Here is a 24,758-nt window from a genome sequence, read left to right on the forward strand (position 1 = left end):
ACAAAGTTGCGTAATTGATTAAGCAGCTGCCAGCCAGGCCACAAGACGCAAGTTGCGGCAACGCGTCGCCGAAACTTTGGCTTAGCCAATACGTGCCACCGAATGGGGGGGCGGCAACCAAAGTTTGTTGGCTTCAGGCGATGGGGTGGGGGTCAAAGGTGAATGCATTGCGATGCTTGATCTCGGGAGGGGGGCGGACCGTTTAGAGGAGCGTTGAAAGCTGCAATATTTTGGGTACTAGGAAGTGAAATGTTACGATGCCCTCAATGCCCACAAGAAAGTGCAACTTTGGCCAATAAACCCCACTGCTGTCGAGGACCCCATTGTCCAGTCGTTCGAGTGCTGAAGTACTGAAGTGGAGCCCACTTTTATTACCTTTTATTGGCACTCTTCGGTGTCGCTGTCTGTGTCGCTGTCTCTGCAGTCGAAACCATTGACCGTAACGCATTAATGTCCTGTGGCCGCCAAAATCGAACCCTGCTCCAAAAGTTTTACGTTCCGGCAATCGGTTTGTGGCTTGCCCGCTCGACTGGCTCCAACTGGCTAACTGGTTGGTTGAGCTTGCATATTTTATGGCCCAAAGTCCAAGTTTAATTGGAACAATACCAATAAATGCCAAATGCAGAGAGCCAAAAAGTTTGATGTGCATTGACCGGGATTCGGATTCGGATTCGGATTCGGAGGAGCCCCAGCGACCGCAAGGCTAACAACGGCTTTTGGCTGCAAGTTTGTGGTCTCACAGAGGGGGCAGGGGGTGGCGGGTAGCCAACGGCTGTCGTAGACAACGAGCAGAAACCAGTTAACAATTCAATGAGCGCAATTACGGCGCACGGGGCGCACGGGGCGCCCTGAGGGGCACGTTGCCAGGACAGCGATTAGAGGACGCGTTCAAATTAAACGTTTACAACATATTGTTGTTGCCCAGCCGGCCGTTGGCCATTGCCCGTTGCCCGTTGTCCCCGTTGGGGAAATGGTTGGAAAAAAGCACCGTCTCTTGGCCATAAATGCTGGGCCGCCCAAAATGGTTGCCTGCATAATTTATGCGCACAATTCGTCGCTGCATTCGAATGATGCTCCACTCCTGGCTCCACTCCTGGCTACACTCCTGGTTGGGGGGGGGGGTGTCCGTCCGTTTAATTAAAAGGCATTTTATTGACTGAAAGACGGCGTGTGGGTTGCCAGCAAATTGATTTAGCTGATTTGGCATTTTCCATTCAATTCTGTCAATAGGAAATTAAAGGCGGTGGCAATCAAGTGAATCCTTAAAGTTTTCCTAGCCATAAAGAACTCCCTGGTGCGACCCTCTGGGCCACCGCAAAGGAATACCAAATTGAATAAATAGTATAATCTCCCAGAGAGTAACTCAATATCCTGCGGCCGACTCCTTTTGGCACTCAATAAATGTTATCCAAGGGCTCAAATGTCAGTCACATATTCCCTCAATCATCAGAAGGACTCCTCCTCCTCCCCCCTCTGGGGCCATTTCCCCAAGGGTCTCCTCTCCCGACTGCAACACGGTCCCCCCCGGAAAAGGGGCTGGAAAACATGGGCACAAAGTCCAATTTGTTTGTAATGGCATTACTTTGTTTGCGAAACAAATTTTGTATGCATAGCGAGTCCTTGTCCGCGTCGTATCCTCGTTCTTGGGGCTTCTGGGGGGTCTTGGTGCCGTGCAACAAACGATGCAAGAACCCCACTCGCAACTGCCGCGGGTGGCACACTACAAAAATACTAGTAGAAAAATGGCAAATAAAATATATGCATGTGTATATTTCTAAAATCGTTGTACCATAAAATTTCCCCAATGGACGTGGCCGGGAGAGGAGTGGAGTGGAGCGGAGTCGAGTCTTCTCCGGTGCTGCCTTTTCGCTGTTTAATTTTACAATTGTCCTTTTTCTTTTCTATTCCTGACCAGGGAATCGGCGAGGAGGAGAGAGAGAGATCTGAGAGTGTGCCTGGGAATGGTTGTTCGGGGAATGTTCGGGGTTTATCTATGCGCATCCGTTCCGTATGCGGTCTTCTGATTTATGCTTCTTTCTTTCTGTGGGCCAGCATTTGTTTTGTTTTCGGTAAACACAGGGAAAAAGCTGCGTGGAAAACCGCTTTTGGGGGTAGAAGCAGTCCAACTGGGTTTCCTTCCTTATTTGGTTAATGGAACTGTCATACGAATTAGATCGGAAGTGCGGGATAGGTGTGGCTTTAAGGATGGAATTTCCAATTTCTCTGGAGTCTACTATGCAATGTTTTAAGATTTGGTTAGAACCGGTTTCGGATTAGACTAAAGACTATCTATCAGTGTCTTTATCAATCCATCTATCTATCGAATCTATCGCTCTATCGTACTTTAATGAAGTCACTTATTTCGTGAGGCTTTTACACAGAGTACAAGTGCTTTGCTTTATTCGTTTAGCTGTTGCTTTGCTCCCACTGTATCTATTGTCAATCTATGTGTTCTTTAAAGAGGTTACTTGTTCCCTGAGTCTCTTAAGCATAGTCAGAACAATCCCAGCCCGATATTCCCTACGGAAAAGGCGTACCCAGGATTTCGCGATAGAGGACCAATTTTTTTCCATGCGTAATTTTTATGCGTAAGATGATAATTATTTATATATTTAGGGATTGGGGGAAAAGGATTGGAAAAATGATATCAAATAAATTGAGAAAAAACTAATTATTTTTTAAATATTCAACAAAAATTAAGGCAAAATTTTGTTTCTACTAATAAGCATACCCCCCCTTACTGGTTACGCCCTTGGATTAAAGCCAGTGCTTAAGTAAATCCCTTTAATTGTCCTCTACAGATGTATAAGACTTATAGTTTGTATACTTATACTATAGAGACATACATATACATATACTCCCACGCACGGCAGCAGCCTATGCAGCCGCTATCTCTCTTTCTCTCGTCTTCAGCTCGCGCCTAACGTTCGCTCTTTCGCTTTCGTTATCGCTCGCTCGATCTGTCGCGCTTTGGTTAAGCTTCGATTGCTTCGGCTTTGGCTTCGGCCCGTCAGCCCTCCGCTGGCGCTTAAGTATTGCATCGTCGTGAGAATCCGACACCGTCATCCGACGTTCGTCTTCCATCCGACACCACTGACGCATCGTTCTCTCTTTCGTTATCTCTTCCCCGAACCATTGCATCGACTAACCTAACAATCGTCGAATTTTACTACCATACATACATATATCTACACAGTATATACTGTAGCTCAACGAACCCCCATTAAGACCAAAATACAGCACTCGAATGTTAAATGTGAAAACATTATTCCGTGTATTAAAGACTTCTCAATAAAATAGAACTTCTCGCCACTTAGTCGTGGCTATTAAAGCATTTCCTGAACAAATCTTAAATCAGAATCGCAGATGTTTTCGTCCCGTTTCTTCTAGGCATCTGGTGGACACGAATGCTGTGGTATTTTTATCATTTTGCTCAGAATAATGCCAGATTTTCTGGCCAGGACCTGGGCCGTGTATATTATATCCGAGGCGGGCAGACGAATGCGGGTCTGGATGACGGCCCAATCTGAAAGGTAGAACCTTTGCCATAACTATGGCCATAGAAATTGCTATTATGGGACTTACGAAAGCTGAAAAGGTTGTTGGAATCGAAGCACATGTAGCGTATGGCAAAGTTGTCATAGTCCGTGTCCAGTACGTTGATCTGAATGCCTTCGGGAAAGGCTAGACGGAAGAATTCTGGCATTATTGGGGACTGCTTAAGGTTGGGGCTTTTCCTTACCAGTATTTGTGGTTATTAGATCGTATTTCCCGTGAGATGGGTCCACATTTCTAATCTCCTCGACTTTGATCTTCAGTGTGTCGGTCCTGTGGAAGAGATTTTAGAGTAGTTTTTGGTTTGCTTTTCATTGGCTTACTTGGTGCTCAGCTCTGAACGTTTAATCCAGAATTTGTCCTCTTCCTTCTTGAACTCCACCGTCTGGCATTTGGGCACACGTTTCGAGAAAGTCGGATACACGGAATACGTATACCATTTGCCCAGAAAGCGATCCATGTCCAGGTCCCCCACAGCCGTTATATTCGAGGGACAAGGACCCTCAAGGGCGATCAAGGCCAGGGCGGGGGGTATGTAAATGAGTACAATGATGGGAAAGCTGTTTAAAGATATTTTTAAGGCTATTTATAGGGAGCTCTATGGTGGATACTCACACGAAGAGCTGTGGCGTGATCATGATGCAGAGGTTGCTATCGGAATGAATTGGAATTAAAAGAAATGGAGGGTCTAGACTGAATGGATTAACCATGGATTGATCGGAAATAAAGGCTTTTTCATGGTCACAAACGTGGTACAGGGGCTATCCGCTTCAACACCCATCTAAAGCCTTCTACAGAGTCTTTTCCATAACCGAAACTATGTTTTTTATTCCATGCATTAACGAATAATATATCATACTACATTTGATAACATTTCTCTATCCATCTACGTATGTACAGGGTTCAAAATTTAGTAAATTTAGGAGCTCAGAAAGTTCATAAAGATGTTGTAGAGACGCAAGTAGAAGCGTCGCAGCCATTCTCATGCCTTGTCGATGGCATTGGGCAGCACAGTGCCGACAAACTCATCGACGGCATCCTCTGTGAGATCCTCGACGCCGAAGTCCGTGCCGTTTGCAGCTAGTTTGGGGCACTTGCTCTGAATGGTGTCGATGAGGAAGGATTGGTTGATTTTATTGTCCTCCAAGATCTTTTTGGCCGACGCAATGGTCTCCGCCGAGGGCTCACGTTCGCGGGTTAAGATCCAAACGAGCTCTGAAAGTGGGATAGATAGATATTTGTAAAAGGTAGCGGGTGTGCACATGCCACTGGCATAATAATTTTCCAGTAGACTTCCTCGTGTACTCACTGATATTAGCCAGAGATGTCACGCTAGTGCAGCTGTAGACAACGGAGTACGACTCGTAGTCGGTGCCCAGAACCAGGTAGTTGGGTTTCGACGTTTGCTCTACAAATTTGGACACAAGCAATAGATATTCAGTAGATCAATGAGGAAGAGACATCACTTACGGCCGGGGAAAAAGGCCACAGCCAGCCGGGCGGGGCCTATGACCTTGGCTGTTCCGCTTATGTTCGAGGGGTTGCCAGTTCTGCATAGTTTACACATAATTAGACATGTTTAGGTGTAGATATTTCCCCCCCACTCACATTCGATTGATTCCCCCATTCACCACAGACAGCGTGGCATTGTCGATGATCTCGTAGTCGGCGTAGATGCACTTCTTGCCGATTTCGAATGCAAATGGATACTTGCTGTGCTCGTACCAGATCCCCAAGTACCGCGTATAGTAGGAAGAGTATTAAGAGCTTTTCGACTGAAACTGTATTATATATTAATCTCTATAGGAATTGTTTTTATCACAACAGCTGGCGGCTTGCGGGTGTTTGTGTTTGTGTTTGTCAAGTGGTTTTAGGTATAAACTAATCAATATATTTGTTTATCTTATCTTTTTTTCAGGGGGTTCTTAAGGGGCCCTCAAAACTACTTTTTAATGAAATTTTAATTAATTTCTGTTTGTGTTTTTCTTCAACATTCCAAACCCATCACATCACTAGAAGAATATAGCACGTTCTCTGGCGGAATATACTATATACTATACTGTATTTTTTTTAGAATTTTCCTGGTCCCTTTCTTTGCCCTTGGGCGGAAAGTTTTACTATATTTTCTGTGGTCTTTGGATGGAAATTTAATATAAAATGCAATAAAAGTGCAATGTTTACGTACTTTTGTTATCAGATTCTCTAAAAAACATAATCTTTAAGATTCATTCATCCAAGTTATCCATTTCTTTGCTCTTTTCCATAGTCTTCCCCCCAAAATCCACCATCTACGAATCCTATCCCATCTTTTCCCGCCTCTCAGATCAGCTGTTCCCCTAAGAAAGCTTTTAGTCCCCCGCCTATCCCCAGAGCGATCTGCAAGGCTAATCATATTACAAAATACATTTTTCGCATCTCTTGCTTTAAATTGTATAGCACCTTTGATGACCTACAAATCAAACATAAAAGCAAAACAAAACACTCACCGAATCCACATCGAAAGTGTCCATTATTTTGACCTCCGGACACTGTCCGGGAAAGGGCACCTGCGAGTGAACCAGCCAAACTCCATTGCCGGCCAGCAGCCCCACAAGCAGCAAGAAATTCAAGCTGCAAGCGTGATTAAGCGGAATGTAAAGAGCCGTAAGAGCCGTAGGCAAACAATCAAGAGACTTACCCCGACCGATGATGAATCATTTTAGAGATTTGTAGATGTGCTGCTGGACTGTAAGCTGAGCGCCAAACGATTTCTGTTCTACTTCTGGCTTAGAACTGGGGCTCGACTGCAGCTGCAATACACCTTTATATGCCTTTACATGCGTGCGGGGCGAGCTTTTCGCTCTGGCCGGACGGAGCGAGGAGAGGAACGGAGAGCTTTTCCGATTGCGCCGACGCTGCCTGACAATGTAAACAAAAGTGAAATGCAGACGATCTGAATAGAGAGCGGCGTCTGTCCACATGTGTGTCTCGTTACACTCTCTGGGCGCCGTGGGCGGAATTGTGATTGCAATATTTACATCATTTAATGGCAAACTATATGGTACTTTTTGTGCGATTGTTCTCTATAGATAAGGGCTTCCGTGTAGCCACCGCGCAGCAGCTTGCATATCAATTGTGGGCGATCAACTGAAGTAGTTCAATGTCCTGAAAATGGTAGATGGGTGATGCATGTGCACATATATGCACATATAGGTATGTCAGCTATGCATGATAGATACTATATATACACATATGTACTCACATATATATCATTCTGTGCATATAAAATGCCAGTTTTTGTGCCTTTTTAAAAGTTTTTTTGTAAAATATGAAAGGTAGCTACTGGTGGATGGCTACTGTGGTGTTTCCCAGCCTCCCCCCCCCCCCCCCCCCCCCCCCCCCCCCCCCCCCCCCCCCCCCCCCACCACCCTTATATGCGTCATCAAATTCCCAAAATCATAGCCAGTGGTGCAGCCGGCGCAGCCCAATGCAAATCATCTCTCTTTTTCACTCTCTGCACTGCCCACTGTACATACAAGCATACATATACACCATTCAACCCATATGCTCGTATGCTTTTGCACGGCAGCGGCAGCGGCCGTTCTTTCGCCTCTCTATCGCGCCCTCTTCGTTCCTGCTGCAGTTCTCTCGCGCTCAATTTATTTTTCGGGCTCGGCTTAGCTGCAGCTCCGAGCTGCTCTCACGCTCTCTTTCTATCGCTATCTCGCGCTCTCTTCTACGATTTGCAGCATAGGGCCGTCAGACTTGCAATTCGGCTTCAGCAGATCGTCCTCTTATATACTTTCGCAATCATATAACCATAAATTGTGCATTCTTATACTATATCGAAACCTCAGGGTCTTTTTCAACAAGGTCAGTCGTTGAAATAGATGACCATAGATATTCTCTCGTGATCTGTGCAGAAGGTGGAGAGCACTTAAGCCTATAATGGTACACTTGCGGAACGAATCGCTACTTATCGCTGCTTCGAATAGGCGGATGGATTAGCCACTACTTTATTTACTCTATTTATTGTTGGCTAATTAATAACTATAAAATATAGCTTTAGAATATTAAATATTATTGAAGATTCAAGGTCTTTCAGAAGATCTTCATGATCTGGGGGTGTTTTTTTCAATATAACTCGCGGATATGTGATTTACTAGTACTAAAATCCTACTAATTTCGAATTACTCCCAATATTTACCAGCTCCATTGCTCATTTCAGCGTTTATTCTAAACGAAACAGAATTCAAATACAGACAAACTTCCATCTACATAGCGAATCTCAAGGGGATCATTTTATGGGAAATTCGAAGTATAGAATTAATTTTTGCCGAATATAGCATTGCAGTGTTCTGGAAATATTTTGTGTTATATTTTATCCATAAACATCTCAAATAAAGACCTGGAAATTCGTAAATCACCATTTGAAAAGTTCACAGTTGAAGTGATTGGCATGTATCATGTTCACGACTTCGATATCCTGCTTGATCAGGGCATTCTGAGCGGCCAAAACGAACTTTCCTGGTGGCCTACAATGTCTGGTCATTATCCAGGCGCCCACTTTCGAGTTTGGGACAATATTATATGGGATATATAAAGGTCTTATCACATGTACTCACGGTAATGCTGGTTCCTTCTGTGGCTGTTGCAGGTGACCATGACCACATAGGAGTCATAGTCCAGGGCCAGGGGGTACATTGTAAAGCGATGCGGTCGAGTAGCTGCCAACAGAATGGGTAATCTGTAGTCTTTTGTATAGATATCCGATTTGTGGACTTACGAATGGTTTTGTGGTGAGGCGGATTGTCATAGGCTGTACAGGGAAATTGTGGAGTATTTGTTATTATTTATTATTCCCCTGGTTAATATTTTTTAAACACTCACAGCTATTGCGTCGCTTGACTTCGATGCCGCCGGTGTTTTCATGGTATCTTATAACACTCGAACGGGTCATTACTTGTTTATCGTGACTTGGAAATGTAATGTTTATATAAAGAACCATTTATGGATCATGTGTTGGCTTACTCGTTATCCAGCAGTAGCTCGAATTCATAGAAACGACCCTTGTGGCTTTGGTAGAGAAAGTGCTGGCACTCCAGCATGGGTTCATCGTCGAATGGATAGAAGGATTGCACATACCAAACGCCCAGGAACTTGTGGAACAAAGAGACTCGTCTCAACGTTAAGGAGAACCAAAGGACCCTCTTACCTTTTGGAGATCGAAGTTTTTGACGGGACTCAGGCGAGGACACTGTCCTGGGTACAGTTCCAGGCCTTTCGCACTCTCCCAAAGATATAAGAGGAAAATTAATACTATAATTCTTCTTTTCAGATTCATTCTTTAACCACGTCTAACGAAATCTGAAGCCAAACTACAAGTAAGTCTAGAAATCTATTAATTACCATAATATTTGGATTATTTCTGCCTGATTTTGCCTTACAAAATATTCCTCCCACACCAGCGAAAGCTTCTGCTCGCCTGTGGATTGCATTCGTGGCGCCCTCCCTGGACAGAATCCACCCGCATAGATGCTGGCGCCATCTGTTGAGTGCTTTGTCTCTGTGCATTTTTTTGGGGGTGCTTGGGTTCTTTCGAGCCAAAGAGATGAATCTGGTCAGCAAAACCCGTTGACAGTGGCGAGATTTCTGCGGTTTTTCTCTTTGGGAGCTGCAGAGAAGACGAGAAATGCCATTCTCCCATATATTATTCAATTAATTAAATGTAAACCACAAATTGAGTTAAATGTGCAAAAATGGCCGCAGGACAAACGCTGAAGTGGAGAGCTATGAAGTGGACAGACAGGTAGTCCCAGATGATGTATGTTTTTGCCTTTTGGGAGGTGGGTTCGAAGAGTTCTGAATCGCATGGATTGTGTGTCCCAGGAAACTCTTGGATCCCCTTTCGTGGATGACTAGCGCAGATTTTGAATGGCCAGCCAACTATTCGCAAAAGCGAATTCATAGCGCATTCCCCTGCCTTTTGGGGTCGTGGAATGAAAGGATTGGGGTTGGACGGGTGGTGGCTTGCTTGTTGCATGCTGCGCGTGTAGTAATTAAATTTAAAATATGTACACATTTACCGGACATCTGAGCTTAAAAACAGGTGCAATGTCTGTGGGTGGGAGGAGTGCTGGGGATAATTTGATCAAAGGCAACCATAAGCCGGCAGCTGGTAGCCTGATACGCTGATACCCAGATACCCTGATACCCTGAGCCTCGTCGGTTATTACAGGCCATCAGTGCAGCCCCCCAGACAGAGGCGTCGCCCAGAGGAGGCCTTAAAGGATACAGCCAGATGATCCTACATTCACTTAAATGTGTTTAAATGTGACAAGTATGGACGGGCCTATGTCCCCCCTGTGGCCCTGCCACTGTTGCGCGTAACCGCATCCGAAAAGATTGACATGGGAGATGAGAGCGTGACTCAAAATGTATGTATTTTTGGATGGAAGAGACCATAATCCTTGGAGGTATTTCCTGGATTTATTTGGTGTGTGAGATCGAAGGCTAGAGATTCGGTGAAAGGGCAACATTCCACTTGTTTGGGGACCCATTCACGACTCCTCCAGCATCTGGGGGCCCCTCACGAGGGGCTTGTGTCACGGCCGCATATCCATAAAAGTCCCTGCACACAATTCAATCATTTTGCGATTTTAAGTGCTCGAATATTTTGCGGTTATCCATCCGCCTCGCTTTATGGGCATTTTGTTGAATGTAATTTGATTTAAACAGAATTCGGTTCTATATAAAAATCACAAAATATCAGAGTGCACTGCATCCTGGCCACAGGACACAGGACAGCACGTGTGCGTGTGTGTGTGTGTGTGTGGCTATTTAATTAAGTGGCTACCTTTAAAACCTGCCACCAAAATTGAATTAATTCCGATTATTGTTGCAGTTCCATTGGGCACAGCTGGGGGTCTGTTTGGGGGTCTGCCTGCAATCAACAGATGACATAAAAAAGGACTACAGAGCCGGAGGGGGTGATAACACTAAACTGTCGGTTAAATAACATCCGAGAGCCACAGTGGCAGCAGCGGCAGGCGCCACTTGCAACATCAAGTGGGTGGCGACACACTCCGACGACCTTTAACCCCAAGCGAGCTCGTGGGAGTGGAGATATAGGATGGTTGGACTGGCAGCAGGGGGGCAGGGGGTCCAGAGAATGCGTGGGAATCGCAAAACATGACGCAGTTTCTGCTCGTCTTTGCCTTTGTTCCAGTCGCCTGTGCCTGTGCCCGTTTTTGCATGCCATTCTCCCAGGATATTAAGAACGGTTTCGTTTCTCTTCTTTTACATGGAAAAACAGCCATGCATCAGGGGGAGTGGGGAGGAGGATGCGGCAGCACGGAGAGACCTACAATCTACGAGAGATATAGCTAAAGGAATGTACATCATGGGATCCCTTGGTACACAAAATATCTGAGATAATTTGGGACTAAGGGAGTTATTGTTTGGCGAATAAAAGTGCACAAGTTCTGTAGATGAACCCAATTTAAATTAAACTGCTGGGAGCAGAAGTTTCTAATAGCTCTGAAGATATTTCCTGGAATCTCTTTTAATCGAATTTTCTTAAATTATTTGTTGTCGCGCTCCTCTCACACATATATGTGTAACTCTCCTACTGCTCATGTATATTGTTCCTTAAAATATATGTATTTTTTGATAGGAGTGCGAGTTGCCATAATCCCTAGTGGATTTTCCTTGATTTTTTTCGGGCATATTTGCTCAAATATTGTGTCTATATTCAAGCATTCAATCTTTGGCCTTTGCTTACCCTCAGTCCCAATCGTCGTCGAACGAGCTACCATCTATACTCCTCCCGAGATGTCCCCAACCAATAGCACCAATAGTAGAGGTAGAAGGCCTATAAGAAGGCCTCACTGTAGAGTAGATGGCTTTCTCGGCAATAGAAAGACATGATGTCAGAAAGAAGATATAGGAAAGGATGAGAGGACCTAAAGGAGACGAGAGAATGCTGATAGGCTATCAGCAGCAGGCGAAAGAGAGGGCTGGACCTCCAATGGATACTTGATTTCTGACTCCCAAATAATCGTAGAACGGTTCAACATTCATCGACTTCTTTTTCGAAAAATACAATACGTATACAAAACGAAGAACTAAAGGAAATAAAGGGTACTCTACCGCTATTATATATACATACATAACTAACGTGGACCATCGTATTGGCAGTGGGAACTGTCATTCTATGCCTTCGGTACCTTCTGACACTCTACAATATCCGTAGTTCTCGGCCAGCTCTTCTAACTCTGTAGTATAAAACATCATATAATAGAACTCTAAATTGCAATCTAACAACGAAGACATCTCTTTGGTAAATCTAGAGTCCGAGTCTCCGAAAAGGCTCGGCGCAAAACATTCCATTATAAATCATTCCTCGAAGGTCTAGGTCTGGGTACTAATACTCTAGGCACCCCGCAAACCTCTTAGAATTGTAAGGCAACACATATTAACCCTAACCAAACCCATATTAGCCCTTACCGATACTAACCCTAACCGATCCCGATACTATACTGCGATAAGTTTTATGCGATACTATTCTGCGATATTATACTGCGATAAGTCGGAGGAGGATTTAAACGATCGACAAGAAGAGAGAAAAGACGTGAAATAAATAAGTTAATAAAAATTAAACGAAGATCTGCGCCACAGAATTAATAGTTGTATATTTCTTCTAAACTAATAAATAAATAAATAAATCATTCAAGAATCTTTAAACAACTTTTTTGCATAGATCATAGATATCAGATCAAAACATTTAAAAAAATAAACATAGCATTCAATGAATGGACTTTTAAGTATTATTATCGCCATTGCCTTCAAATAAACATAAACATTCCCTTATGCTGATATTTCATTTCGTACACCCGTCTCGTCTTGGCTTCTCATGAAATTTCTCAAATTTCAAAGCTGTTCCAGCAGACACTCAATGGAGAGGGATAGAGAGAAAGGGAGAGCTTTCATTGAGCTTTGGGATCCGAATTCCAAGAATATCGAGATTGAAAGACAGTCTTGAATTGTAAGCAAAGCTTGAAGGAGTGATAGAAATCTTTTGCTCAGAGATTTCGTACCTATTTTAATTCGAATCAATCGGTATTGTAAGTATTTTCGTATCTCCAAATGAAGTATCTTTTAGCCCAACTATTGACTGCCAAAAACACCAATTAGTATGCATCGGAAATAGTTCTTTCATCCTCAAAAACTTATCCACATTTTGGATCTTAAATCCACCATAAAAACTCTTACAATCACCTGCCACATGATAAAAGTCATAGCCAAAGTTTTCTTCTATATTCTTTTTGATATTTGCAATCTTCGACAAATTTATTTATTTAGCACATTGTTTTTCGCTTTCTCTCCGTACCCGTACCCGTACCCGTCCCCGTAACCGTCCCTCCCTGCTCTTGGCATCAGTTGGGGAAAGAACAATAACCACTTGGGGCAGACAACAAAGGGAGACGGAGGCGGAGGCGGAGACGGAGACGGAGACTTGAAGCTCGAAAAGTATTTTGATTTGTGAAATGCTCGTAAGTATTGTCGTTTTTCGGTTCTGGCCCTGACGCTGGTAGCAATTTCTTAAATTTTTTATAGCGCATAACCTGTCTGGCACACATGTGCAATCCCCCCCCCCCCCCTTTCTCTGTGCATCATGCCCCCCACCCACAAGCGGGTTTCCTGTACGGCTCAAAGTTACAGGAGAAGAAGACGTTGGGGCCTTGTTGGCAACGCTTATTGCATTATCCTCGGCTAGAGACAGACTGGGAGCCAGCCAGAGTCGTGTGCGTGCCCAGAGACTCGTGGATGGTGGGGGGATTGGATAGGGCAGGGCACCGGGAAGATATATCCGCGCCAACTGCCGCAGCTGATGCCACTTTTGGCTCGTGGCAGCCGCGAGCTGTTTGCCTGTTTGTTGTTATGCGGGTTGGGGTCTGTGGAGGGAGGGGCGGGGAGGGCCACCAAACTGTGAAGAAAATCATATTCCTCTGGGGCCACAACGAAGTCTTTGTACACTCTTCGGGGAGATGCTTTCTCCCAGACTAATGGGTAATCATTTGGGGATGGGTCTTCGTTGTATGAAAGCGAGCGAGTGAGCCAGGGGTAGGCGCATGAGAGAAGAGAGGGTAGAGAGTGCTTAGAGGCCCGTCTCTAAATCTGCAACACTCCCAGTGATGTTTAATGGATAGATTATGCAAACCATTGCTCCTTAAAGTACAGTTGTTCCGGCATCATGCTCCCCATCAGTAATTGTTCATCATTTTCCTCTATAAAAAAAGTTAACTGCTGTCCGAATCCTCACTGATCCCATATGCCCATTCAACAAAGTGCAGGAAAATATGAAAATTGGCACGACTTCAGCTGGGGCACCCCCCACACCCACACCCGCACCCTCGACCCCCACCCACACACCTTAGAGTCAGTCAGTCTCCTGCCTCCTTTTGCTGCCAAGAAATGTTAATACGGAAAAAAGCGAACCATTTGCCGCAATGAAAATCGCGTAAATTTCATACTGATTGTAAGTGTCGCTCGCCGTTTTCTTGAAGCCGCTGCCACGAAGCCAGAAAGCTGGACGGAACTAGAAATGGAGATGGCGATGGCGATGGCGATGGCGAAAGAGATGGAGATGGAGCTTGGAAATGCCATTGCCGTCTGTTTTCCCCCTCCCCCCCCCCCGCCCCACCGACCCCATGACGCCCGAAACTCTGGTGTTGGCTGTCGCCTGCAGATTGTCAGCATTGTCACAATTGCAATTTGGAACGGACGGAACGGACGGGACGGAACGGTTGGAACGGGCTTGACATGGTTTGAGATTCGCTGATTTGGTTGCCATTTCAACATTTTGCGGGCATTTACCATAAGAGCCAGAATCCGAGCCAAAAACGTCATTCGATTCGAGCGTTAATGGCCGACCAATACGAATACCAGCTGCAAGTCTTTTAAATTACAAAAGTTTTCTCTAGCACATTTGCTACATTCTTTGCTTTACTATTTTCCTGTCTTTCCTTTATTCTTTTATTTCTTTTTCGGGTGTTTTATGTGTCAAACATGTGTACATGTGTTTGTGGGGTGGCTATAGATTTGGTGGGGAAGAGGGGAATGTTTCAGTTCAATCTATAAATTGAGTCACTGTCTTTTGGGTAACCAGATTTCGCTTCAAGACTCGGCTCTCCTCCTGAATACCCCTCCCCTTCTGGGAAATCCAGCCTTCACTCCTCCTCTGGCTAATGTTTGTTTGACTTCTGTCGGAGTACAATATGATTAAAAAATAATTTCGCAGAAAATATTGAATCACGTCGCGTTCCAGAGTCAGAAGCGAACACATTTCTTGTTGGATTGCAAGACGGATGGCATTTTTTGATGGCCAAGAGAATCAAGTTTGTTTTTACGTGCCACGGGCTCTGGAACGTGGCCGACTTGGGCCTGGGGGATGTCAAAGGTCGGTCGCAGCTGCTGCAAATGGCTGGTGCTTTGGCCCAAGCCCACTTTTGGCTATGAGAAATCGCTCGTCATTATCGACGCCTGCGAAAATCCCCCCCCATCCACCCCATCCACCCCATCCACCCAGACAAAGGCGCCATAAATTATGTTAGACCTACATATATGTATATATAGACATCTGGAGCTGTGAAAAATCGTGCCCCAAAAACTTTGACCCGACAACTTATTGAAAATCACTTAGACACACATGTGACGCTCTCGGTTCGTGAGCAAATGAGAACCCAGAGGCTGATGGAGTTGGAGCATAGAGGATAGAGGAGTTTCTGGGTTATAATTTATGTTTTTGGGATTTGAATTTTGGTGGAGAAACGCAACCTTTCCCTGGAAGAAAGTAAACAAGTGCAGGCGGGCCCCCAAACACTGCACTTGATAAACGGCCGCTGGATGGGAGGCCCAAGGATGGGAGACAGAGCCCCCAAGGCTGCTTAATAGACATGACCACCGGCTAAGACCGCCAGCATGTGACGACAAACTCATAATTTATGGCCACATATCCCGGCCAGAGCCGGAGCCAGAGCCAGACCCAGACGGCCCTATCTCTTCCTGTGTGGAGACGGTCATGGGCTTAGTTTGTGCCTGTCAGAGTCGTCTGTAATTGTTTTCCTAATGGAACAGTGCTACGCAACGCAGAGAGACCCCAAAAACATGACCGCACTTAAGTTGTCATTGGCGTGAGGGGCGTGGACGAATTTATGAGCACCACAAGGGGAGGAAGCAGAAGTCCAGCTTTTATTCAAAGAAAATATCGCATGTAGTGTCTATCGTATCGATCTATCGGAACAGGCATTGACACACGCGTCACAGAACACACTGGCACCTTGTCGTATTCGTGTCCAAAATTGACTTGTGTTTTATTTTAGGCCGAAGATAGCAAAATAAAGTCCGTCAGCATGTTCCTCGATGACGATGGAATACCCAGAGACCTGACCTTCGACAACCTGTGCGACTATTCGTTTGATCTGGTAAGAAGGAGCCGCAGTTTTTGAGGAGCTTTCCGTTTTCCTTTTCCTCACTTTTGTGTGTTTTCAGCACGGCACGATGCTGCTGACATCCGCGGACACGGCGGTTTATATGCCGCCAAAGTGGCATGGAACGATCTACGGCACCGAGGAGATGCTCAACAGCTACCGCCAGAACTTTAATGTGAGATGGGCACCGCCCCGCCTAGAGTACGGTTCTAACCAACAATTTTCACAGCCGAATCCAGCGCTGCTGAACTTCCACGCCCTGCAGCCCTACGAGCCGGAGCTGATCTGCTGCAAGAATGTCGTGGTCGAGCTGACAGTGCTGCCGGCGGGCCAGAGCCTGTTCAGCGACGCGGAGATCGCCGTGTTTGTGGTGAAGCTGACCAAGTACGTGACCAACGCGGACGGAAACGAGGAGGTCGACACGAACACCAACACCCTGATCACCAAGGAGATCGGCACCGAGCTGTGCTTCTTCCCCCACAACCATCCCTACCACGTGCGCATCATGCGCGAGGGCATCGACGTGGTCTACGTGGACGACTGGATCTACAAGAACGGCAAGCCGAACGTCACCTACCAGCACCAGCGTATCTGCAATCTGCTGAGAAACCTGCAGCCCTACTGCGTGAAGAGCCTCTCGGGCCGCCCCCTGCCGCCGGTCCTCTACAGCGTGTGCCGCGACCCCGACGATGGGCCGATCTAGATTCCACAATACTCAAGCTACACAGAATACTGTACACCGAACGGTCTATAAAGTGAAAGACCCACCCAAGCATTCGTCTGGCTCTTTTATTGATATCTGATGGCGACACATTAGTCGCACTCGAACGGGCCAGCCAGCGCTGTCTGGCTATTGATTTTCGCCAGGCTAATTCTTATGCCCTGGCGGAAATTGGAAATCTAGAAGGATCTACTGTCCTGGCAGGCATCTCGTTTGTAGTTTATGTCTGGCTTGCACTTTCAGGGATGTTGAGCCTCCCCGAAAGTCCTGGAAAGAGGCTTGCAAGTGCCTTTAAAGAGACAGTCTGCAGTGAGAGCCAGAGGCTGCGAAAAACATCATTTAGTCACAAAATAGTGCCTCAGTTCTTAGACTTATGGCCGGGAAAAGTGTCGGGAAATGGCACCAAACACTATCTCTCTCTCGAGCACCCCCTCGAGGAAAGGCTGAGGTCCTACGTATGCCCCAAACCTACAGCTTAGGCCTTTATGTCAGTTCAACATCAGTTTTATTCTATGTTCGTATGACAAGACTCTCCAGCATTCAAAATTGAATTTTCAAATTAAATCCCAGCTTTGGCGGCATGTTGTAGGGGCAGAGTCGTAGGGTTCGTGCCAGAAGGGGTAATCATGGCTTCCAGGGCCTGCTACAAGCCCGTCACGCACATCATCTTCGACAGCGATGGGACCGTCTTGGGTAGGCCCCTGCACATTCCTTCGTTTACTCCATCAATACGATTCCATCACTTCTTAGACACCGAAAACATGTACTCGGATGTGATCAACGAGATCGTGGCGCCGTTCGGCAAGACCTACACGTACGAGATGAAGCTGCGGTATATGGGCATGCCGGCCCTCCAGTCCGCCCGGCAGCTGGTCGAGGAGCTGCAGCTGCCGCTGACGCCGGTCGAGTACCTGAAGATATTCGACTCCGTGGTCTACGGACGCATCAACAATGTCCAGCTGCTGCCGGGGGTCAAGGACCTGATGCTGCACCTCCACGATCACCGCATTCCCATGGCCATAGCCACGAGCTCGGTGCAGGCCGCCTTCCACACCAAGTCGCAGCCGCACAGGGACCTGTTCCCCGCCCTGCACCACGTGGTCTGTGGCGATGACCCGGAGCTGCGGCCGGGCCGGGGCAAGCCCCACCCGGACATCTTCCTGCTGGCCGCCTCCCGCTTCCACCCGGCGCCGGACGCCGGCCAGTGTCTGGTCTTCGAGGACTCGCCCAACGGCCTGCAGGCGGGCATCGCCGCCGGCATGCAGGTGGTGATGATCCCCGATCCCCGGGTGCCGGCGGAGCAGAGGACAGGCGCCACGCAGGTGCTCGACTCGATGGCGGACTTCGAGCCCCAGCTTTTCGGCCTGCCCCACTACGACACCTGTTCAAAGTTCGAGTTCGGGTAGAGAGCACATTCCATCCGATCCGGTTGTATCAATCAAAATTCCAAGTTTGCTAGAAGAAAAAACAAAAAAATAGAATCTCAGAATCTCTTAGAATCCCAGGAAAATGTCGGAATTGGTTTCCTCGTCGCGGCACTGCTGCTTCCGACCCGTGACCCACTGCATCTTCGAGCTGGACGGCCTCCTGCTCGACAGCGAGCGCCTGAACACGCGGGCGGTGCAGCAGATCCTCGACCCCTTCGGCCACATCTACGGGTTCGACCTGAAGCTGCGGTGCATGGGCAAGCCCTCCCCGGAGTCGGCGGACATGATCATCGACAGCTACGGCCTGCCCCTCAGCCGCACGCAGTTCCAGCGCCTCCACAGGCTCCACACTCGGAACCACTTGGGGTCCGTGGGCCTGATGCCCGGCGCGGAGCGCCTCCTGCGCCACCTGCACGCCTCCCACGTGCCCATGGCCCTGGAGACGAGCGGCAGTCGAGAGTCGTACGACCTCAAGGTGCGTCCCCACGCCCAGCTCTTCGAGGTCTTCCAGCACGCGGTCGTCGGCGGCTCCGACTCGGAGGTGAAGCGGTGCAAGCCCTCTCCGGATATATTCCTCACAGCCGCCGCTCGCTTCAAGGATCCCCCGGAGCCGGAGAACTGCCTGGTGCTGGAGTCCTCGCTACTGGGCATGGAGGCTGCCTTGGCCGCCGGCATGCAGGTTGTGCTCGTGCCGGATCCCCTGCTCTCCATTCGACTCAGTGCTCCGGCCACACTGAGGCTCCGCTCGCTGGAGGCCTTCAGGCCGCAGTACTTTGGACTGCCCCCCTTCTGAAGAGACCTGCAGAGTGCCTCCTGCAGGCGAATCCACAGCAGACGATGCTTCCTTCAGAACTCTCAAAGAAGAAAGAAAAGGGAGTGGGGCTATGTTTCTGGCCATTCAAAATGTGTAGCGTAAGTAGGGATCAAAGTTCCTAGAAAAAACTGTCAACGGATTCCGAATCCTCTTAGGGACGAACCTTCAGAATTCCTTCAGAGACGGATACACAAGAGGAAAGCGGTGAGTAGCCCTCCAGGGGCCTCTTCGATGGTCCACGTCCAGGCCCCACCAAAGCCAAGGGAGACATCCTGGATGTTGGCTGGCAGTGAGTTTGGGGCTCGCGGCGGCGACTGGCAACGGGCTGATCGGCAGATGATGCCTGTACTGAGAAGCTCTAGAATACATTTTGAATCCACTGAATTCTAGCACTCCTTCCATAGGCAACTGTTTGTTGGCGTCACTGCCGGTGAGCGCAGCGGAGAGGCCCGACCCCATTGTTGTTTTTTACAAAGGTAATGAAACACTTGAAGCACTTTTGTGGTTTTCCTAATTATATTTTCCTCGAATGCTTTACGACGCGGCACAAGAAATGAAAGTGAAAGAGACAGCTTCCTGGCTCGCTTCCCAACACTGTCCAACACTGTCTGGAAGCGGGCTACGAACTATTATTCTGTGTTTTTGTCTCTCATGCATCTCTCTCTCTCTCTCTCTCTCTCTTCGCAGGAATGTTGCCAGAGTCCAATGTCAAAGGGCAATCATGGCGGGAACGCTTTATTGAGCAGTGCCACAGATAATTTATCGGAGATCACAAAATTATTCGCAATTTCCAGGCTTTGTGGTATCGATAGCTCTCGATACTTGAGTAGATATCTATTAATGAAATGAAAATAAGAATGTTTTGGGATAGTTTAATGTCTATGGTGTCTTTGGAGTTTATTTCAAGCGGGAATATTCATTGGGGGGATGATCCAGAGTACCCTCAAGTAGTACCCGATAAATACTATTTTTCGATGTGACCATTTTCCCCCCCTCCATGGCGCTAATTTTCCCCAAACGCGTGGCTTCTTCTTCATCTGAATTTTTCCTTCCAATTGGCAAGTAATTTGTGACTTTGCGTTTCCTTCTTCACCGCTTGTGGTAGGTTCGAGTTAAGAAACTGTGAAACGGACGTCTAAATAAAGTATTCTTTTTGCCAGATCAATCCAGAATGAATCAAGACTCTGCGCAGCAAAATGCCTCCAATGAGGCCGCCAACGAGGCCGCCAACGAGGCCTCCAACGAGGCCTCCAACGAGCCCTCCGAATTGGAGAAGTTCGTCAATTTAATCCTGTTTGACAAACTTCCCTCAAATTACACTCCACGTCTGTACTGGAAGATGTTGCAGTCCGGACCCGGCCCGTCGCCGGATGTCGAGGATGGCCCAGCCGCCAAGCCGAAGACCGAGGCTCTAGAGGGTGACTCGCGGGAATGCCCTCATTGTGGAGCACCAAGCGCCAAACTTTTCAAACGTGAATAACTTGAGGAGGAGCCACCACTGGATCGACGTTAATCGGTTCACTCACAGACTTGAACTCAATAACGAAATGTTCCTTAAACTCTCAATAAATATACTTATTCCTGGACTATGCAAAGTGGTCTTTGCGAGAAAGTTTAAGACCCCCCAGCCCCAGCCCCAGCCCCAGCCCCCGTCCTCTGGCCGCATTAGTATTCATAACAAAATGTCATATATAATATTTTTGGGTGTTCCAATGTCCAAATCCCCTTGGGCAACGCACTGCGTGACATCTTTGTTTGTGGTCGGACCTGCTGTACCCAAAAAATAATCCCCTACCCTTTCAAGGACCCGCCTTCATCTCCATCTCCATCTCCGTCTGCCCGATTTGAAGGCGGCCCCTGGCTATTTGATGGCTTTGCAATCGTTCCACTCGCTCGGTCTGTGCCCGGAATATCTAATGGATGCGTGCAACTAATTGAGTTGCTGGTTGCAAAAGGATTTCGTTGTGCTTCTTGAATTTGCAAATCCTTTTTTAAAGAATACATGGTTTTTGTTCGGAGCCCCTTCGACCAGGCTCAGTACTTAATGAAGGGAACGCGAGAGGATTTTGTGGCAGAAACAAACAAATTTCACGCAAATCCAAAAGTTAAGCCTGCAAACAGAAAACTTTTCAGCGAGGGTCGGCCGTGGAATAGTCGGATTGATTGAAAGGATTGATTCCTCTTGGTTGGAGACCTTTCGCTGACTCTATGAGGCTTCAGCCACTGAGCCACATTGTTTTTTCCCTTACTATTCACAGAGTGGTGTCGAATATTCGGTGGAACGCAGTTGGAGGACGCCCACAAAGGGCCGAACGTCGCATCTTCCTACGCCTCCCAATCCTTGGGAGGCTTTTGCAAGAGCAGGGAACATGCTTCAACAGAGAACTCAAACGATAAGGTGGGGTTTGGTATCCGTGCCACCCATCGATGCCTATGGGGTCTCCGTGCAAGTTGGAAACTGTCTGAGGTCTGACGGTAGACTGTACTACCGAATCTCTGCTATTTATTTGCTATAAAATGTTGATTCTTTGGCTATTTTTCTTCTTTTGCTGTTAGCTCCCCGAGCCCCACTATCGAGTCCATGGGCACTTGCAGGTTCCATTGACGGCGCAAATGCTTCGGGACAGTCGGCAGCATGAAGATCATATTGCATTTGTGGGCAGGGGGCACAAGGCCTTGCTGCCGCATGCTGCAGCTGATCTTCAGGTACCGCAGATCGCCGCTCTGTCGCTCAATGGTGCACTGGAATGATGCGGTTAGAGTACGCTCAGATTGTTTACTGTGGCGTACTTACGCTGGATGCCTGCTGGACCAGCTCCTCGCTCAGGTTCCGATTGGGTGGCACATCAGGGCGGCCCATGAAAGCTGGGGGAAGGGAGAGAATAAGTACGGGGATAAATGAAGGTGCAGTTCCACTCACGAGCTGTTTGATCTCCAGAAAGAAAACAGGCCAGGCAGAAGGCTATCAAGATCAGGCAGTGCTTCAGGAAACGCCGAAGGCACGGATTTCCACTGAAAGGTAAAAACATAATTTGGAATTTTAGTTTTACTCAGTAAACGCAGAAGATGTTGAAAGTGTTTTGGATTTGTGGGGGAAGTCAGGAACTGTGTAAATAACTCGGAGAAAACTAGATGTACAGTTTTCACAGGGAATTCCAGCCTTCTTTTGGCTGGCCCTGCCCCTAGTCCCACCCTTTGGGAAGCAGACGATTTTGTTTAAGCTCAATTACGAATGCAATTTATTGGAGGCACTACAAGTAAGAGCAAGTGTAAGTCAATTCTTCACTCGGAGACCTCGATGATTTGAGCATCCTTGGAGACGGTGGCATTGCGGATGCCGCTCTGGACAGTGCCGATGATCCAGGCCGGGTGACCATCCTGGGCCTCGAGGAGCTGGCAAAAGGAAGCGGCATCCTCGCGGGGCATGCAGATAAGCAGACCACCCGAGGTCTCGTGGCTAAGACCGCGACGCAGGCGGCTCTGGCAGCAAGGTACAGTCGCCAGCTTGCCGATCACCGGCAGCGTGTCGATGACAAAGGACAGCGGCTGCTTTTGGAGAAGAGCCAGGGTCCTGGCATGAGCCAGGATGCCACGCCCGGACACGGCCAAGGCCCCGTGGGCGTTGTGCAAGTGCATGAGACTGGCGGCCTTGCGGTTGAGGCGAGTCATCGACTTGACAGCCAGACGATAGGCCCCACGGAGATCCTCTTCGGTGAGGAACATCTTGTATTTCTCCCAGGCCTGCGGCTGACCGATGCACCCGTAGGCGTCGATGGCCACCTGGGTGCCCAGGGGCTTGGTCAGCACCAGGACATCGCCGTCCACGGCGTTGTCGCGCGCCAGCAGCTGGCTCCTCTCCCAGTGGGAGGAGGCCAGGCCGCCGGCGATGAACCAGTCGCTGTGCATGCACTCGGCCCAGGACTCGTTCCCGCCGGTGGCCCGGAAGCACTCCTTGAAGCCCTCCGCCATCAAGGAGTACACCACGTTGAACTCGCTCGTGACCATCTGGCGAGGCCGGCAGACCAGCATCAGCATCTTGTCGCACTCGGTGATGCCCATGGCGTAGAAGTCGGCGATCGAGTCGGCGCAGATGATCTTCCCCATCTCGAAGGGATCGTCGATGACCGGGTAGTGGCACTCGACGGTCAGGTGGTGCTGCACTCCGGCCAGCAGACCGCTCGTGGCGATGTTCATTTCGCTCAGCATCTGCTCCAGCTGCGTTAACGGCAGCCGCTCGCCGCCCCAAGAGTAGGTGTTGCGGGCAGGGCTGTCGAGCATTGCCGAAACCACTGCTTCGGGCACCTTGCAGCCGGCTACCTGCCGGTCGCGGTAGTTGGTCAGCCGGAAGTAGGCACTTAAGCCTCGAAGAACGGGGTTGAAGTCGCACATTTTAAGATCCAATATGCAATCCCCAAAGTATTCTTTTTTTCACAAGCAAAAAGCGTTTGACAGCTGCTGGGTTGCTTAGAAACTTTCGATAGCTGATGTCACTATTGGAACTTATCGATAGTTGTAGTCTCTCTACGATATATACTGATAATAGGCAAAGAAAATACGCTTTGCTGGTGAGATTTATCTTTGGCAGCCCTACTCTTGGCCAATGCAACCCTGTACTGGAAGAAAAATGGCCGCTGTTACGTGGAGCTGAAAACTTGCAAAGAATTCTCTATTTTGGAAGGTGCGCGTAGACCGAAAAAATGTTTAAAAATCATGAAATGGATCATCGGGGAGATATTATATATTTTTTGGACGTTGATGTGCAATTACTGCACCCTCAAGTGGCCCGTTTGACACCAGCAGAAGGCTGTCACGCGCGGATCCCAGCCAAAACACAGCCCTGCTCCCGACCAACTGAACGAGGGACGCTGCCGCATGACGCGTGGCGCGTAGCTGCACCGAACATACAGGAAAGATGGTAGCTGTAGCCTTGTTTCAGTCCCTAATTCCATTTTCTTCTACAGGAGTCAAGGGAGCGCTTTACAGACTTGGGCGATTCATCCACCTAAAGGGAGGTGGATTCTTCCGACGGCGAGGAGGCTTATTGATCTCTAGTTGGCTCTACACCAAGCTAAGATGTGATTCCTGGTAGCAGATGTCCAAAAAACGAATAAGACTCGCAAGGAGCGGGCGATGTCAAGCGATTCTAACGACTCATTTGGCCTGAAGGAAGAGGACAACAAAGCCAGTAACGGCAGGGAGCCGAAAAGGTCCAACGGAGGATTCGAAAGCTCTAAGAATCTGGGATCTAGGAATATAGAAAGTGGTTGTACATTTGGCAAATTCTAGTCGGAATATTCATTCCCCTTTTGGCAAACTTTCGCATCAACCCACTCGACCCCATTCGCTTGAGCCTCGAAGCCTGTCAATACCCAATCGACATCAAATAGCAGCCGAGTTTTTTCCGTTGCGAAATAGTTGTCTGTTGTGGCCCCTTGGGGAGTGGGCCACCCCTTTATGGATCCACCTGTTACCACGCACCTGCTGCTGCTCAATAATTGATGTAAATCTGTCAGCACTGTGAAGTGTCACACTCGTCGTTGCCGTTGTCGTTGTCGTTGCTGTTTCCAGTTCCTTTTCCTGTTTTCTCTGGTGCTGAGTGCCTTGTTGATCCTTTTTATTCCGGCAGCCGTGTTGTTGTTTCAACCTGCAACTTGTTCACAACTTCCGAGGGTACTTGTACGAGTGTATGGTGCAGGGGGCAGGGGAAAAAACCTCCACAGCTGCGAGAAGGAGAAGATTGTAACCAAGGGCTGCTCCAGACACAGAGAACG

At 47.9% G+C, this 24,758-nt stretch overlaps 8 protein-coding genes across 16 annotated transcripts; 3 read left to right on the plus strand and 5 right to left on the minus strand.

The window, feature by feature from the left end:
• Positions 1-3,250: 3,250 nt before the first annotated feature.
• Positions 3,251-4,243, minus strand: LOC108161572 (lopap). Its single transcript, XM_017295861.2, has 5 exons — positions 4,171-4,243; positions 3,879-4,115; positions 3,743-3,828; positions 3,586-3,684; positions 3,251-3,526 (listed from the first exon to the last, which is right to left on the minus strand). Exons 1-5 carry the CDS (start codon positions 4,191-4,193, stop codon positions 3,387-3,389), a joined length of 585 nt encoding a protein of 194 aa, XP_017151350.1. The 5' UTR covers positions 4,194-4,243; the 3' UTR covers positions 3,251-3,386.
• A 111-nt stretch (positions 4,244-4,354) lies between these two features.
• Positions 4,355-6,343, minus strand: LOC108164318 (apolipoprotein D). The gene is made up of 6 exons (XM_033393944.1): positions 6,233-6,343; positions 6,042-6,165; positions 5,164-5,294; positions 5,026-5,105; positions 4,865-4,963; positions 4,355-4,770 (listed from the first exon to the last, which is right to left on the minus strand). Exons 1-6 carry the CDS (start codon positions 6,250-6,252, stop codon positions 4,538-4,540), a joined length of 687 nt encoding a protein of 228 aa, XP_033249835.1. The 5' UTR covers positions 6,253-6,343; the 3' UTR covers positions 4,355-4,537.
• A 1,303-nt stretch (positions 6,344-7,646) lies between these two features.
• On the minus strand, positions 7,647-8,911 carry LOC108161544 (apolipoprotein D-like). Of its 3 annotated transcripts, none has more exons than XM_017295825.2 (7): positions 8,750-8,911; positions 8,566-8,693; positions 8,425-8,510; positions 8,321-8,353; positions 8,160-8,261; positions 7,943-8,100; positions 7,647-7,892 (listed from the first exon to the last, which is right to left on the minus strand). In XM_017295825.2, the coding sequence occupies exons 1-6, from the start codon at positions 8,876-8,878 to the stop codon at positions 7,958-7,960; spliced, it is 621 nt and encodes a 206-aa protein (XP_017151314.1). In that variant the 5' UTR covers positions 8,879-8,911; the 3' UTR covers positions 7,647-7,892; positions 7,943-7,957. The 3 variants fall into 3 exon arrangements, with proteins under 3 accessions (XP_017151314.1, XP_017151315.1, XP_017151313.1); XM_017295826.2 differs by having other exon boundaries at positions 7,651-7,892; positions 7,962-8,100; XM_017295824.2 differs by having other exon boundaries at positions 7,891-8,100.
• A 6,934-nt stretch (positions 8,912-15,845) lies between these two features.
• Positions 15,846-16,800, plus strand: LOC108161542. Its single transcript, XM_017295823.2, has 3 exons — positions 15,846-16,019; positions 16,087-16,200; positions 16,255-16,800. The coding sequence occupies exons 1-3, from the start codon at positions 15,948-15,950 to the stop codon at positions 16,726-16,728; spliced, it is 660 nt and encodes a 219-aa protein (XP_017151312.1). The 5' UTR covers positions 15,846-15,947; the 3' UTR covers positions 16,729-16,800.
• Positions 16,801-17,238: 438 nt separating this feature from the next.
• On the plus strand, positions 17,239-18,222 carry LOC117189030 (pseudouridine-5'-phosphatase-like). Its single transcript, XM_033393905.1, has 2 exons — positions 17,239-17,439; positions 17,497-18,222. Exons 1-2 carry the CDS (start codon positions 17,373-17,375, stop codon positions 18,150-18,152), a joined length of 723 nt encoding a protein of 240 aa, XP_033249796.1. The 5' UTR covers positions 17,239-17,372; the 3' UTR covers positions 18,153-18,222.
• Positions 18,223-18,234: 12 nt separating this feature from the next.
• LOC108161548 (probable pseudouridine-5'-phosphatase) lies at positions 18,235-20,582 on the plus strand. 7 transcript variants are annotated; one of them, XM_033393909.1, is made up of 5 exons: positions 18,235-19,085; positions 19,143-19,332; positions 19,392-19,463; positions 19,675-20,088; positions 20,148-20,582. In XM_033393909.1, the coding sequence occupies exon 1, from the start codon at positions 18,256-18,258 to the stop codon at positions 18,964-18,966; it is 711 nt and encodes a 236-aa protein (XP_033249800.1). In that variant the 5' UTR covers positions 18,235-18,255; the 3' UTR covers positions 18,967-19,085; positions 19,143-19,332; positions 19,392-19,463; positions 19,675-20,088; positions 20,148-20,582. The 7 variants fall into 7 exon arrangements, with proteins under 7 accessions (XP_033249800.1, XP_033249801.1, XP_033249798.1 ...); XM_033393910.1 differs by having other exon boundaries at positions 19,143-19,191; positions 19,378-19,463; XM_033393907.1 differs by having other exon boundaries at positions 19,143-19,191.
• Positions 20,583-21,450: 868 nt separating this feature from the next.
• On the minus strand, positions 21,451-22,102 carry LOC108161546. Its single transcript, XM_017295829.2, has 3 exons — positions 21,908-22,102; positions 21,782-21,852; positions 21,451-21,729 (listed from the first exon to the last, which is right to left on the minus strand). Exons 1-3 carry the CDS (start codon positions 22,014-22,016, stop codon positions 21,520-21,522), a joined length of 390 nt encoding a protein of 129 aa, XP_017151318.1. The 5' UTR covers positions 22,017-22,102; the 3' UTR covers positions 21,451-21,519.
• A 167-nt stretch (positions 22,103-22,269) lies between these two features.
• LOC108161307 (inactive selenide, water dikinase-like protein) lies at positions 22,270-23,376 on the minus strand. Its single transcript, XM_017295527.1, has one exon. It carries the CDS (start codon positions 23,374-23,376, stop codon positions 22,270-22,272), a length of 1,107 nt encoding a protein of 368 aa, XP_017151016.1.
• Between the last annotated feature and the right edge of the window lie 1,382 nt (positions 23,377-24,758).

This window comes from Drosophila miranda, chromosome 4, assembly GCF_003369915.1.
Source record: "Drosophila miranda strain MSH22 chromosome 4, D.miranda_PacBio2.1, whole genome shotgun sequence".
NCBI classification, from domain to species: Eukaryota; Metazoa; Arthropoda; class Insecta; order Diptera; family Drosophilidae; genus Drosophila; species Drosophila miranda.

Bases quoted from the DNA above. Each gene is read 5' to 3' on its own strand.
- LOC108161572 (XM_017295861.2), bottom strand. From the start codon at position 4,193: ATGATCACGCCACAGCTCTTCGT. The intron at 3,829-3,878 runs GTAAGCCAATGA...TCTCTTCCACAG, and splicing joins CGTTCAGAGCTGAGCACCAA to GACCGACACACTGAAGATCA. The intron at 3,685-3,742 runs GTAAGGAAAAGC...TCTTCCGTCTAG, and splicing joins TCTAATAACCACAAATACTG to CCTTTCCCGAAGGCATTCAG.
- LOC108164318 (XM_033393944.1), bottom strand. From the start codon at position 6,252: ATGATTCATCATCGGTCGGG. The intron at 6,166-6,232 runs GTAAGTCTCTTG...TCACGCTTGCAG, and splicing joins ATGATTCATCATCGGTCGGG to CTTGAATTTCTTGCTGCTTG. The intron at 4,964-5,025 runs GTAAGTGATGTC...CCAAATTTGTAG, and splicing joins TGTGGCCTTTTTCCCCGGCC to AGCAAACGTCGAAACCCAAC.
- LOC108161544 (XM_017295825.2), bottom strand. From the start codon at position 8,878: ATGAATCTGAAAAGAAGAATTATAGTATTAATTTTCCTCTTATATCTT. The intron at 8,354-8,424 runs GTGAGTGTTTAA...TTCCCTGTACAG, and splicing joins AGTCAAGCGACGCAATAGCT to CCTATGACAATCCGCCTCAC. The intron at 8,101-8,159 runs GTGAGTACATGT...CAAACTCGAAAG, and splicing joins CAGAAGGAACCAGCATTACC to TGGGCGCCTGGATAATGACC.
- LOC108161542 (XM_017295823.2), top strand. From the start codon at position 15,948: ATGTTCCTCGATGACGATGGAATACCCAGAGACCTGACCTTCGACAAC. The intron at 16,020-16,086 runs GTAAGAAGGAGC...GTGTGTTTTCAG, and splicing joins GCGACTATTCGTTTGATCTG to CACGGCACGATGCTGCTGAC. The intron at 16,201-16,254 runs GTGAGATGGGCA...CAATTTTCACAG, and splicing joins GCTACCGCCAGAACTTTAAT to CCGAATCCAGCGCTGCTGAA.
- LOC117189030 (XM_033393905.1), top strand. From the start codon at position 17,373: ATGGCTTCCAGGGCCTGCTACAAGCCCGTCACGCACATCATCTTCGAC. The intron at 17,440-17,496 runs GTAGGCCCCTGC...ATCACTTCTTAG, and splicing joins CAGCGATGGGACCGTCTTGG to ACACCGAAAACATGTACTCG.
- LOC108161548 (XM_033393906.1), top strand. From the start codon at position 18,256: ATGTCGGAATTGGTTTCCTCGTCGCGGCACTGCTGCTTCCGACCCGTG.
- LOC108161546 (XM_017295829.2), bottom strand. From the start codon at position 22,016: ATGTTTTTACCTTTCAGTGGAAATCCGTGCCTTCGGCGTTTCCTGAAG. The intron at 21,853-21,907 runs GTGAGTGGAACT...CCCTTCCCCCAG, and splicing joins TTCTGGAGATCAAACAGCTC to CTTTCATGGGCCGCCCTGAT. The intron at 21,730-21,781 runs GTAAGTACGCCA...GCATCATTCCAG, and splicing joins TGGTCCAGCAGGCATCCAGC to TGCACCATTGAGCGACAGAG.
- LOC108161307 (XM_017295527.1), bottom strand. From the start codon at position 23,376: ATGTGCGACTTCAACCCCGTTCTTCGAGGCTTAAGTGCCTACTTCCGG.